We start from the raw sequence: 15,439 nt of genomic DNA on the forward strand, positions 1-15,439 counted from the left end.
AAAAATAACCAAAGAGTTTGAAAAATTTTCCTAATTAAAACTTGACTCTTCTGTAGTTACATTGTGTACGAAGACTGACGGAAAATTAAAAGTTGCGATTTTCTAGGCAGATGTGGTTAGGAACTATACTCTTATTCTGGCGTAATAATCAAGGACTGTAACATGGCTGCAGGAGGGGCAATGATATTACGCAGCAGCCAAAAATAGTCCCCTTAGTAACTTTTAATGCCAGGGGACTATTTTCAGGCAGTGGGTAATATCACTACGCCTGCTGTAGCCATGTTACGACTGCAAAGTTCTTGATTATTACGCCAGAATTAGAGTATAGTTCCTAGCCATATCTGCCTAGAAAATCAAGACTTTTAATTTTCTCAGTCTTAGTACACGATGTAACTACAGAAGAGTCAAGTTTTAAATAGGAAAAATATCAAAACTCTTTGGTTATTTTTAAGCGTGATGCTAATGGTCTAATAAGATTCAATGGATTGTGCCAAGCCATGCCAAAAGTGGTACCGCCAGACCCGAAGATCAGCCAAATGGATTCCAAAACGGCAAGAATCAGATGTTTAACTCTAGGGGAGCTGGAAAATAAGCATATTTTCAAAAAACTGGAGTGTCCCTTTAAAAAAATGTGACGATAGCATATCATACAAATGTGATTAAATGTTTACTGATGCATTATCTTTTACATACTATTTAAAAAAAAAATAGTACACAGTATACAGTATAGTACACATTCTGCATTACTCTGGAACTTCTACAACAATCGTTGCATACTGCATTACACACTATTAAAAAAAATGGTAACCAGCACACTTAATCATTATTCAAAACACAGCCATAGACTCGCAGCTCATAGTGAGGTCAGAAGCACAGGACACACACACTATGTTCCCTTGGTGTTTCCAAAACGCTGTGTTACAGTACTACTCTGTTCTCTGCATACAGATGCTTTTTGGCAAAAGATCTCTGGACCACAAACACACACACACACACACACACACACACACACACACACACACACACACACTTGTGTGTCACTTATTCCCTCAGTCTCTTTTAAATGGAGGGTAACTTTGTGTGTGTGTCCGTATGACATATGCTGCCCTACCAACCGTCGTTTTCTCTGGTAAACCCTGACGTTAAAAAGAACAGTGTCTATGTGCGCTTATGTTTTTCCATCCAATAACTTAAAGCATAAATGGTCTTTCCTGCTCATTAATAATTCATGACAGATATAGACCGTGTGTGTGTGTTAGGAAAATGTAATAATGAAACAGGTGTGACAGATAGAGAAACATCTGTCAACTTAACAGCTTAACAGGATAAAACCCAAAGACAGAGGCAAAAACAGAGAAGAGGGAAAGAGAGAAAGCAAATATGAATTATTTATGAGTGGAACAACATGACAGATGTGGGATATTTTCATTTCCAGTAAGTAACTGCAACTCGCAAACACACGCACACGCGCGGCAGAACTCTGCATCACTTCAAACAGAGCGGTCTGGACTTCCTCTCACGCTCTAATGGACAAACAAGGCCCGACTCAGAGTCTCACATACAAACACACACACAGACGCACACCTGTACTGCTGTGGGAATCAGATCTATTACACAACGTTTTCTGACTTGAGCTTAAGTTTTCAATACTTCCTTTTAGCCCAGCCTAAATACCTAACAATGACAGACAAGGGAAATATAAACACGGCCTTTGCTGATAACTAAAAAGATGTCAAGCAGTGATATTGTGACATGCAGTACTTTATTTAAAACTGCTTGAAACTTTTTTGTCAAATTCTTCCATTATACACTTTAAAGAGGCAACTTTGTTGCAAAATGCGAAAAAAGCTAAAAGGTGATTTAAAATGGCGAGTGGTGAGAGATGGCAAGAGATTACAAAAGTAAACAGTGACCAGTTCCAGCACACACAAAATAAACGTTTAAATATACGTGAATAGATTTTAAGTAAAAACTAGACGTGCACTGAAAGGCAGATAAAACTTTTTTTAAATTAACTATTTAATTTTTAATTGTTTGATCATTTGTATTGGTTTGGACCACAAAACATGTGCTGTCCATTCAAGTGGATGCAGGGTCTGAAGGAGTTAATTAACTTAGGCAAAAGTTGTATAACATCTGTTGCATAATCCAAAGTTTTTAAAAATAAATACTAAATACGAAAAACAAAACTAAATCGGTAAAATATTGTAAACTTAAAAGCAAAAAAACCCAAGCCAAAATAAAAGCTAGCTAATAGTTGTTGGCTAAAATCGGTATCTGTGTCAACCAATCGGTGCATCCGTAATAATTACACCAACGCAATGCATACACGCATAAATCATTTAGTATAAATTTAATAAATATAATGCACACACAAATATTTGCTAACGCAATCCATTTTGAATTCTATTACCTTTTTAGCATTTAATAAACCTTGTGAATTTATAATCAAAATAAAAGCTTGTTGCATTGCATTTTGAGGTTTCATTTTCATGAATGACACACTTGATGCTGCTGTAATCTTTAGCCAAAACAACAGTGAATATTAGGAAACAGTATAAGATGTCTTATTGCAACAGCCTTCGCTTTAATATTGTACCTTAAAATGCTGCCTATGTAGACAGCTTACTAGGTATTAGGACACTCACAGGGAAAGCGAAAAGCCGATTTACAGACTTAACGCATGGAAACAAATCGTGAGACTGCACTAGCATGTTCAACTTTCATAAACTATAAAAAAAAAAAATAATTACTAAATACAAAACAAAAAAATCTGTAAAATATTGTAAACTGAAGCAACATAATTACACCAATTACACGCTATCTCATGGTAATTTTTACATATTTCACGCAATGGCTAATTTGTTTTAATTCGTACGATCCCGTTCATACATTTTAGTACATTCATACATTTAGATTTTCTGTTGCCCCTGTGATGTTGGGGTTACGGGCGAAGTTAGGCATGGGGTTTTATTATTATTTTATTTTTTATGATAATCATACATTTTTGTATGATTTACTTAGCACAAATGAATATGAACAAGCCAACTTGTAAAATACGTACGAATTCTCATGAGATCAGGCTGATCACACACACACACACACACACACACACATATTTACTGTATGTCTGACTTACTACAAATATATGATGTCCCTTTTGGTTATAATAATATGTAAACAGCAGTGTATATTATTTTAAAAACCTGTCTTTTGGATAAAAAGTGCAAAAACAGCAGAAACATTAAAACTTCTAACGTTGTGGTAATGTTGTGTCACGGTACGACCTAGCCGCGTAGAAAGCTGCTGTGCTAACATGGAGGCCAGAGGGAAAATGTGGGCTTTTACAACCATGCTACACATGGTCCTGAATGGCACAACACCCACACATGCTGTTGCTTTCTGTGGTAAGTCAACAGAGGGTTAGATTTACTTATTTGGTCCGAAGGTTGCAAAAGACAAAAATTTGGGCGCTTAATATAGAAGCTGTCAGTGGAAATATGTGACTGTGCTGAATGATGGAGTGTGAATAAATATGCATGTGTGTATGTGTGCGTCTCCACTGTAATGACAGACTTTGGCTGCTGACTCTGCAGAAGAATAATGAAACGGACAGAGAAATGGTGCAGCATTGGAGGTCTGTAACTCAGTGAGACAAGGCAAGGTGAGAGGTGACGGAGGGGTCAGCCAGGTTCGGGATGGAGAGCGTGTGGGTGTGACTCGGCACTAAGAGAAAACAGACGTCAGCTGTGTCTGCCTGATATTATAGTGGTATTATAGATGGTGGTGAGTCTTCATATCTATTCCAGAGAACGAACAGACCGCAGACAATTATACTGGATATGTCCCTGGAGCCATTAATTCGAAAAGAAAGAGAGAAACTGTGTGTGTGAGAGAAAAAGAGACAAGTTCTGTTCCAAAACCTAGCAAGCTGCCTACTAGCTACATAGGCCAGAATCGTACTTTAAGTAATTATGCGGAGGCAAACGTTCCTAACATGTGCTCCAGCATTACTTCAGTACTCCGGAGGCAATAGTTACCTTAAAAAACCTGTCATAAATCTGAATGAGTAATTAATCAAGTATGTAAGCTATAAACATGTCAATAGTTTAACTTTAACAAACGTGTTAATCCAGATTCTCTTCAAACTTTTGCTCTTCCATGACATTAACTGAAAGAGAAACAGACCGCAGAAGACAAGTTTACTCCCACGTTCACTGTAGCTCCCCTTGTGGTAAAACCGAGAATGCACTTGCACTTGCGTTGGGTACATTGCTTGAGTACGGTTAGGACCTACAGTACTGCTAAACCGGTTTGCCACGCAATGTTGCCATACGAATACTGGTGAAAACAAAAAACTCAATTTGCAAATTATTTGAAAAGTTTAGATCAGGGGTCTCCAAACTTTTTGTGAGCAAGAGCTACCACAATGGATACAATAATCTAAACTGTTTTGTTTTACTTGGTGATTTTTTTTTTGTTGTTGGCCATTTTGCCTTTATTTTGACAGTGATTAAGGAGAGGACAGAAAAGTACAGGGAGGGGTATGGGATCGTCAAATGACCACGAGCCGGGAATCAAACTCGGGTTGCCGAAAGTGCGAAAGCAACACATGTTGTGCGGTAGGCGCTGCCCACTACACCATCAGCTCCGACGATTTTATTTTTTTTACTTGTCTATATGTTTTATTGTTGTTTAATTTGTTTAACATGCATAAAAGAAGCTAAGCTAATATAAAAATATGTAATAAATAAATACAAAAATTAAGGCTATTAATAGAATGTGCTTTGGCGGGCAGCATGTTGGAGACCCTGGTATAGACGATAGCATGTTTGCTAAGCTAACAGCATAATTACTTTAATAATCATAATATAATAAATATAATGCGCAAATAAATATTCGCTAACACAATCCATTCTGAATTATATAGAATTTTCTTGCATTTGTAATGCATTATAGACAGTTTCATTGGGCACACTTCCGGTTTCTGTTGTTTAATGGTCTGACTAGTTCCTGAAACTGAACTCTTAAACAAATACCTTGTCGAAAATAACAAATGTTTTGGGTTCCTATGTAATCTACGTGTTGTTTATTTTGCTTGTTATATAAATACACTACTTTAAAGGGACTTTGTTGTTATTTATTCTTCGCAGAGTTTACCGGAAGTTCTGTGATGACCACGAAAGCTGCGTGTTTATGTTGTTACTGCTGAAACCGTCTATAAACTTTGTAAATTAATAATCAAAATAAATTGCATTTTTTGAGATTGTATCATGAATGACACACTTGATGCTGCTGTAATCTTTAGCCAAAACAACAGTGTATATTATGAAACTGTATAAGATGTCTTATTGCAACAGCCTTCGCTTTATACTGTATCTTAAAATGCTGTCTATGTAGACAGCTTACTAGGTATTAGGATACTCACAGGAAAAGCAAAAAGCCGACTTACAGACTGAACGCATGGAAACAAATCGTGAGACAAAGACTGAACTGGCATGTTCAACTTTTATACAGTACTGCCAAAGCACCAAGCGATAGCAGAACAATGTGATAAACTTTGTCTCTTTCATGCATTTTCTAAGACTCCCCTCCACTCAATAATTCTTTTCCTCCCCTTTCTTATCATCTCTCTCTCTCTCTCTCTCTCTCTCTCTCTCATTTCTGCAGCTCTGTGAGAGGCTGAAAGTTGAGGATTCTGGTTACAGAGGGCATGTGAAGAGAGAGGAGAAAAAGGGAGAGAACGAAAGGAGAGCATCTGCTTTCATCCTCAACACAGCGGGGAAGAGCTCAGCCATGTCAATCACACAAACAGCCAGCTGCCACACACACAGATTCACAAACACACACACACACACACACATATTACAGTGGAAAAAAAACACATTAATCACACAAACCCACAGTCTTGCACTGGAGAGTAACTAAAACTAAAACTTCATAACATGTTCAGCTGATTTTAAAAAACTACCTTTTCAAAACATGTAGTGGTGTAGGGGTGTTAAAATGATATATTGCTATTCTCATATACTCTCATATATCTCTGACTCTGATCTGAAAATATAATCAAACCTGCTCTGGTTCACACAAATCAAGCGATACAAAACTGCTTGGTTTACATCAGTGTCAATGAACGGATTAACTTAAATAAATCACAGATTTATTTAGTCGCTGGAAGGCCCTGTGAGGCAATTTTACATTCTGTTTGTTGCTAAAGAAATTAAGCAATTTTGCTCATCGCTTATTTTAAGTTTAAGGACTGTTAGGGTTGTTTTGTTTTATTAAAGGATTAGTCCATTTTCTTACAAAAAATCCAGATAATTTACTCACCGCCATGTCATGCAAACTGTTGATGTCTTTCTTTGTTCAGTGGAGAAGAAATTATGTTTTTTGAGGAAAACATTCTAGGATTTTTCTCATTTTAATGGACTTTAATGGACCCCAACACTTAACAGTTTTAATGTAGTTTGAAATTGCCGTTTCAAAGGATTCTAAACGATTCCAAATGAGGCATAAGGGTCTTATCTAGCGAAACGATTGTCATTTTTGAGAAAAAAAATAAAAAATATGCACTTTTAAACCACAACTTCTCGTCTTCCTCCGTTCGTTTGTCGAGCCAGCGCGACCTCAAGTAATTGCGTAATGACGTCGAAAGGTCACGTGTTGCATACATGAAACGCACATTTGCGGACCATTTTAAACAATAAACTGACACAAAGACATTAACTAGTATCATTCGACATAAAACAATGTTGGAACGGTCTTCTTTCTCCACATTTGTAAACACTGGGGCGTAGTTTTGATACGTCATCCGTGACCTCTTGACATGATGGCGTATTACATGAGGTCGCGCTGGCGCGTCACATTACCGGAGAGGGACGAGAGGTTGTGGTTTAAAAGTGCATATTTTTTATTTTTCTTGCCAAAAATGAAACAATTGTTTCGCTAGATAAGACCCTTATGCCTCGTTTGAGATCCTTTAGAGTCCTTTGAAACTCTGTTGAAACTGCAATTTTAAACTGCATTAAAACTGTTAAGTATTGGTGTCATTAAAGTCCATTAAAATGAGAAAAATCCAGGAATTTTTTCCTCAAAAAACATAATTTTTTCTCGACTGAACAAAGAAAGACATAAACATTTTGGATGACATGGTGGTGAGTAAATTATCTGGATTTTTTTTAAAGAAAATTGACTAATCCTTTAACTGTATTAAATGTAAATACAAATGTTTAGGTTTAAAAGTGTCACTCTACCTGAGACCCCCACAGCTTATGTAATAGAAAATAATGTTTTAATAAAATGAATTATGTGACATTGCTTCTGAAAACCTATTCATTTTTGTTTTCTACATAAAATCATTGTGAAAATATTACCGTGCTATCGTTAATATTGACTGAGTAATGTCATGTCAAAGATTATAATTAAAGTGAAATAAATGAGTAAAATCAAACTTTGATGCTATCATAATTAATCTCATAATTAAAATGCCTGGATTTCACAGACAGGGTCACATAGAGTATCTTTGTAAATATTTGGCATCTATTTTAAAGCTCCCTTAAATAATTATCCCCATGAATAGCTTCAACGTAGTTATCTATATCTCTGGTTCATAGTAAACAGAAGTGTAGCTAAATATATTTCAAAAAGAGTCCCTCGACTGTAATTGAACTATTGTCAGTAAAACGAAAGCTCGTATCTTGGGACGCCACGGTCTCAAAGCAGCTTTCCCAACATTGTCACACACCGAGGAGTCTTGTAGTCATGATCTCCCTTCGACACACAGAGAGCTTTACACAAGCTCAGGAATGCCCTGTGTTAAATGCTCTGCTAAATCAACCCTAAAATCAGCCCTTTCCCTAGATCACCTTACATACTGTGGTTGTGTATACGTGTGTATATGTGTATCTGTGTGTTAGCAGGATTTAACTCTGTAGTCCAAGTTCTCCCACATGAAATGAGGGAACGAACACACACACGCATTAAGGTGGTCTCAGCTTGCAGCTGTGTTTATTTATTCTGCTGGATGCTGGCCACTGGAGTTTAAGACCACCACCACCACCCCCCCACAAAAAAACACACTCACACAAAACCACCCACTTCATACCAAAATACCCCTCAGAGTACCAAAACCTACTGGCCCCTAAAGCCACCCGCTGACTGTCCCAAAACACACCCAGGTCAGATATTCTCACACACGAGCGATAGCTATAAGATTTAACGCGTACTACTCGATTACTAAAATCACACCATAGAAGTAAGTACTATATTTTTCTAATAATGCTATTACGCGGGATTAATTTATCAATCGGACAGCTTTGGACATTATACACTATCTATATTATTGTGCAGTATGCACACATACAGTACACAAGCCTAACTCAAAATATAAAGATTGTAGTTTTTGACGCGTCAAGATTCTGCATTGCACCTGAACAACACTAAAAGAATTTTTTTTTTTAAAAGATCCTTCTTTATTACTTTAACAACATCAATCTGAGTTGGCAGGACCGTCAGTTAACTATTCGGTGTTAGCAGGAAGTTGATATGAGCAGTAAAATCTCCCAAAATTGAGATCTCCTTTTTGTCGGAAAGTTCCAGATGGCTTCCCAGTCTACTCTGAAAACAATCTCCTCATCTTGCTGGAAAATCCTATGCAGCGCTCTTGCAAAACATTACAACCGTGAAATAGAGTCTATTGGAGTGCCGGGTCATTGCAGGTACAACTGGTCACTGAGCGAATGAGTGATTTGATTGGCCACCGAGTTCTCGTAAAGACCATCTCAGAGCTCTCCTTAGTACGCGATTGGTCGGTGGTGTGGATGGATGCAAGAGGTGAGAAAAAGGGCAAAATCATTTAGTTGCAGGAGAAACAAAGCGATTCGAGGTGAAATCATCTCAAGAATAACAAAAACACCAGCAACCTCTAAGACCCCGCCGAGAGCTTCGCGCTATCTGCCCAGTCTGTGTGTTTTCACAGGAATCTTTGAACTTCACTTCATTTGAGCCTTGATTTTTATGTATGTTTGTAGTGGAGTTCTGAAAGTCTGAAATCCATAAAACTATAAAGCTTCGAGTTTCAAAGAGCTTAATAATTCATACAAACAGCGAACCAATTAAAACTCTGCCCCAGTTCAAGAGTTTACCCAAACATACAAATGTTCATCTCCCACTGTCGTGGCTGCCGCGCAATAGAGGTTCAATAAGTACATATACACTTGAAAACACTTTTAGAAAAAGCAATGAAAAAATAACAACGGCAGGGCTTTTGTAGTATAGGTACCGACTCAAACCGGTACCCACACACAGAGACAGACAGCTGCTAGTAAACGCTAACATATGTATTCGTGAACTCGCACCTTGCTGTAAAGCAGCTGCATTCAAAAACAAAAATGCACTTTTTGTTCAAAAAGTCAATTTTAGTGAGATATTACTGTTAATACAAAACACACTCAATTTTGGCAAAGAAATTAAATTATTACTATTTACAATGTGAACGCAGCCTAATGAACCTGCTACAATATGTCAGTCAATTGACTAAAATGCTGACACAAAAAAAAGAAAAAATAAACAGGAACTAGTCTTAATTTATTTTTTCATTATTCTTAATTTTGATTAATTAATATTTTAACTTAATTAAACAAAATTAGGAACAAAAAATATTTGTATTTAAAAGATTACATTCTGTAATATGAGTTCATATAAAGAAAATTATTAAATACAAATGTTTTATTAGCATGCATTGCAGGTTTTAATTTAATAATTAAAATCTTTAAAAAATTACATTTGTGTTATCGAATACTGACACTTTGTTATTGTGACCTTGAACCGAGACTCGCACCGACTCGAATAGCATGAAATCTAGAAGCCGAGGCCTTTGTGAGGTGCAGGAGAAACATCAACAGTCTGAATGAATAAAGGATGATTGACATTTAGTCTTTTTAGGAAAATTGATGTAAACAAACCTTTGGCTTACTTTTTCACAGACTTTTATTTTCGCATAAAGAGAACAAAATGGGCCGAAGTCATGGAGATTGTCTACCGCCAAGCTACTCCATCAATCTACACATGCAGACGCACACACGTAGAGAGCACTCAAAAATATACACACTCGCAGCTTTGGTCCGATTTCCCGAAATCTGCCCCAGTCCTGAGCCACATAAACCTGGCTGCATGATTTAGCCGCCTGGAATACCAGCGTTCCCACAGGAAACCTGGAGCGGCTCACACACACACACACAATGCACACAAACCTAAAAGCTCAGATTCTGGCAAAAATCTAAAGGAACTCAGGTCGCTCTAATCCAGGATAAATACGACAGCACGGCTGTGCACTCAGAGGGTTATTACATAGCAAATTGAACACACACACACTTACCACATGTATGCATATATATGTGTATATATTTTTGTATGTATATATATGTGTGTATGTATGGCTACAGTGAAGGGGTCGTTTACAGTGCCAGCAATGCAGCATGCGATGAGCAATGATCTCTAGAATGGAAGTGAGAGCCATCAAAAAGAGCCAGCAATTAATTTTTGGTAAACTTTGGTAGCGGCACGTGCCTATATTTGCGTAACCCAAGTCATCACTGGCTAACAGATTACTGATGATTTCATGTGCTGTGAATGATTTGCTGGATTTCAGTTTATTGGACCCTTAAATAAAGAGACATTTATACAACATAATCACACACAATGGCATAGTAGCAGATTTTAGCCAATTGACCCTTTTACATAAATGAAACACATTGTGCTACAGTTAAAATACAGTTAAATATGATGTATGAATATTAATAGCATAACTTCGAAATTAATGATAACTTTGTGAATGTGTGTACTTAAAGGATTAGTCCATGTTCTTAAAAAAAAATTACTCACCACCAATTTACTCACCGCCATGTCATTCAAAATGTTGATGGTTTTTTTTTGTTCAGTCGAGAAGAAATTATGTTTTTTGAGGAAAACATTCCAGGATTTTTCTCATTTTATTGGACTTTAATGGACCCCAACACAACAGTTTCAAAGGACTTTAAACAATCCCAAACGAGGCATAAGGGTCTTATCTAGTGAAACGATTGTCATTTTTGGCAAGAAAAATAAAAAATATGCACTTTTAAACCGCAACTTCTCGTCTATCTCCGGTCCTGTGACGTGCCAGCCAACCTCACGTAATACGTCATAACGCCGAAAGGTCACGGATGACGTATGCGAAACTACGCCCCAGTGTTTACAAGTGTGAAGAAAGAGGACCGTTCCAACGTTGTTGTATGTGGAATGATACTAATTAATGTCTTTGTGTCAGTTTATTGTTTAAAATGGTCCGCAAATGTGCGTTTCATATATGTAACACGTGACCTTTCCACGACATTACGCAATTACGTGAGGTTGCGGTGGCACGTCACAGGACTGGATATAGACGAGACGTTGTAGTTTAAAAGTGCATATTTTTTATTTTTCTTGCCAAAAATGACAATCGTTTCGCTAGATAAGACCCTTATGCCTCGTTTGGGATCATTTAAAGTCCTTTGAAACTGCAATTTTAAACTGCATTAAAACTGTTAAGTGTTGGGGTCAATTAACATCCTTTAAAATGAGAAAAATCCTGGAATGTTTTCCTCAAAAAACATAATTTCTTATCAACATTTTGAGTGACATGGTGGTGAGTAAATTATCTGGATTTTTTTTAATAAAATTGACTAATCCTTTAACTTTATTTTGTGGACAAATCTGCACCCAAAAGTGAGCAAAACCGGACTAACCTGAGCAAAACTTTTCTATTTATGAAAACGCTATAAAAATATAGTAAATATTTTTAAAAAATGCAGAAAGTTAGGGTTAAATTCTAGTATTTATAACTAGTGCTCTATAAAAACAATGGAAGTCAATGGAACATCCTCATTTAGAAAAGTAAACATATGTGTGTTTGTGTGTGTACCTCCACATAATCTTTGGCGTGGCCCCAGTCTCTTTTGGAGTCCAGATTGCCCAGGCTGAAGCACTGCAATTGGCCGAGGTGAATCTTCGCCACGGACCGACTGATCTTTCTAGTGACAAAATTTGAACCTGAAACAACACGCACACAGACAGAAATGTAAAAACAGAGTCGATAGCGCAAATTCAGTTTTGTTAATTTTTCTCTTTCATATCTCTCATTAATTTTTTTACCCCTCCCGCCAATCCAAAAATCAATCTATATATATATATGGGCCAATGCATTCCAGAATCATATCAGTCAGACTCTATTTTTTTTTGCACACAAACAGAAACATGCACGAACATTCACACACAGGGATAAAATCAGACTTTTGTCTGGTCAGCGGACCACCCTTGAGAATCGGTAAGCCAGCCCAAACTCCTACAGAGCTGCCAGACACACACACATGCTTCAACTGTGGGAAACCATGGACGGTCTCATGTCCCGCTGGTTTGTACTATAGCTCGAATCAGAAAGAGGCAGGGGTTTGAGCCGAAAACCTCAGCGGCACAGTCAGGCCTGTAATACAAGGACTCAGGTCAGAGCAGATCTTTGTATTGCACTTATTTTAAGTGTGTAAGTGAATGGCTGCTATTAAAGCTCTTGACTTGAGCTGGAGCCTCTGCTCACTGTATGTGCCTGTGTTTTTTATCACAATAGCTTGGCTGAGAGCATTAAGAGAGCAAATCATCTGTTATAAGTGCAATAACACAGTCAAAACAAGATGAATACATACGATTTGCACACATAAAAGGTTTACTAATTTTAGATTTTTTTTATTTAATTTAGTTTTAATATTTGTTGCACAGTTAATTTATGCCACAGTTGTCTACTCGATTCTGCCGAGTTTCAGACGGCTGTTTTTAAACGCAAGAACATATCTGCGTCCGAAACCACATACTGTGACAAAATAATGAATAAAATGAAGCACCTACTGCTTTATTGTTAAAACATTACACATATGTGGTGCAGTATTATTAAGGCTGCGTCCGAAAACTTAGGCAGCTAACTTGTTGCCTCATGAGGCTATGACTTTTGGAGGCATAAAGGCAGCTAAGAGAAACGCTTTCAGACACACTTCAAAAGCAGTGTGTTTGAAATATAAACAGAGAGCGCCTTTGTGATAACTAATCACATATTTGAAAACTACAATACTAATTTCTCGCTAGAACTGCTATTATAAGGTGTAAAAAGTGAAAATTATTTACACTAAATTTGTTCCCCAGTGGCTTTCTTGGCCGCCATTTTATTTTACATTCCCCATGTGCGCATACGCATAGAATTGTGGAACAAGATCTCAGGAGTCAGGAAGTAAACCTAACATTGGATTCGGACATGCCTTGATGCCTTTCTGCCTTGGAAAGCTGCTGCAGAAGGCAGCAATTTAGAGTTTTCGGACGCAGCCTAAATGTTGGACATACTGCATCCACCATGTTTTCACTGTCATGTGTCCATCTAATGCATACTGTGAAGTCTCATTGGAAGCAGAAGACCATCTGGGTATTTCTTGCATACTTAGGTTTTGGACATAATATTGGTTATGCATACTATTTTTCGGATACTAATAGCATGGAAGTGGGTGATTTGGGACGAAGGGCATGGCCCCCTAAAAAATAATTCAGGGATTGATGAACCCAAAACCAACCTAATACACTCTTTCCTAAGACAGATTAGTTGACTACTTACTAATAAGGGGTTTAAGACTTTAAGATTGACACTTTTTGTTAGTCAATAATGGTACATCAATGCAATATTGTAATAAAGGGACCATGGCATGAAAATCTGACTTTTTTTCATGTTTAAGTGCTATGATTGGGTCCCCAGTGCTTCTATCAACTTAGAAAATGTGAAAAAAATTAACCCAGTAACTTAGTTTTGGTAAACCATTCTCTACAAGCGCATGAAAAAAATAGGTCGTTGAAATTTGGCTCTCCTTATGATGTCATAAGGAGTTCTTATTATAATAATACCGCCCCTTAACCTGCACTATCCAACCACAGAACTGCCATATAGTGCAGAGAAAAGCACAATTGAGTTTTAATTGCAACAAACCACCATCATAGAGACAGAGCGCAGCGCGTCACAACCTGAAAACCACGCCCACCGGGGGGAAAGCAATCCAACAGTCTCCATTGACTTTGTATTGCAAAAGGCCGCCTCCTTGTCATTTCTGGCTTATAACAAAAAACTGAATAATGCCTAAAAGCTGCTTTGGGACAATATGTACAGCTAACAAGCCAAAGAACACAGAAATAAGTTTTTATAAGCTGTCGAGCCGTAAAACCCAGTCTTTAAGGAGAATAAAGTGGATCGCCGATTACGTTTCCCCCTATTGGACGCAGTTTTACTAATAGGAGTACTATGAAAAGTTGCCTGTTTCCATTTCTGTGTCTAGACGCTCGTTTTTTGAGGTCGACAGCTTATAAAAAATTATTTATTTATTTTTTTGGCGTGTTAGATGTACACCTTGTCACACAGCAGCTTTTAGGTATTATTCTGTTTTTAAGTTTAATCTGTAAATAAGTTTTTGTAAGCTGTCGACCCCAGGAAACGGGCGTTTAAAGACGCGGGGATGGATGCGGGCAACTTTTCATGGTGCTTCTATTGGTGGAGCTGCGTCCACTGGGGGGAGGCGTGGTCGGCGATCCACTTTGTTCTCCTTGGGGGCTGGGTTTTGCGGCTCGACGGCTTGTAAGAACTTATTTCTGGGTTCTTTGGCTTGTTGGCTGAACGTGTTGTCACACAGCAGCTTTTAGGCATTATTCAGTTTTTTGTTATAAGCCAGAAATGACAAGGAGGCGGCTTCTCGCAATACAAAGTCAATGGAGACGGTTGGATTGATTTCCCCCCCGGTGGGCGTGGTTTTCAAATTTGCATAACGGCGCTCTGTCTCTATTGTGATCAGCTCATTTGCATTTTAAAGGACACACCCAAAACGGCACATTTTTGCACACACCTAAAAAGTGGCAATTTTAACATGCTATAATAAATTATTTATATGCTATTTTGAGCTAAAATTTCACATATGTGCTCTGAGGACACCAAATATTTATTTGACATCCTAAAAAAAGTCTTGTGCCATGGGCCCTTTAATATAAAAATCCTAAATAACAGAAATCATAAGCGGCAGACATTTTCAACTCGCAGGATGTCCGTCACAGGCTCCCCGTCTTGCTGCCATTACAAAGGGCTCATTCTAATCCATGCGGCTCACGGCCAGGTGCGTGAGCTTGGCACGGGAGGAACGCTTTAAAATACCACACTGTAAACAGCCAGGTCAACCCGTCATCACAGACAAACCACAGAGGGGGACCTGAGGATCCGGTTTCTGTTCACTCATTCGGTAAAAACAAAGCCGACTGACCAGACCGGGGTCCGCAAAAACGGGCTGAATATGCGTCAGTGTGCAAGCGTGTGTTTAAAAGCGCAGGACGGGCCATTTCCGCGCACTGGCTCCTGTTT

The 15,439-nt window shown here is 37.9% G+C and overlaps 1 protein-coding gene across 3 annotated transcripts in view; it reads right to left on the reverse strand.

The window, feature by feature from the left end:
• gmds (GDP-mannose 4,6-dehydratase) overlaps positions 1-15,439 on the reverse strand; it is an 80,735-nt gene that overhangs the window by 31,333 nt on the left and 33,963 nt on the right. For all 3 annotated transcript variants that reach the window (XM_055186812.2, XM_055186810.2, XM_055186811.2), the window contains one exon: positions 11,939-12,066. In XM_055186812.2, coding sequence (XP_055042787.1) covers positions 11,939-12,066 — 128 coding nt within the window. The remainder of the gene's footprint in view (positions 1-11,938; positions 12,067-15,439) is intronic.

The sequence above is a fragment of the Misgurnus anguillicaudatus genome, chromosome 18 (genome assembly GCF_027580225.2).
Source record: "Misgurnus anguillicaudatus chromosome 18, ASM2758022v2, whole genome shotgun sequence".
NCBI classification, from domain to species: Eukaryota; Metazoa; Chordata; class Actinopteri; order Cypriniformes; family Cobitidae; genus Misgurnus; species Misgurnus anguillicaudatus.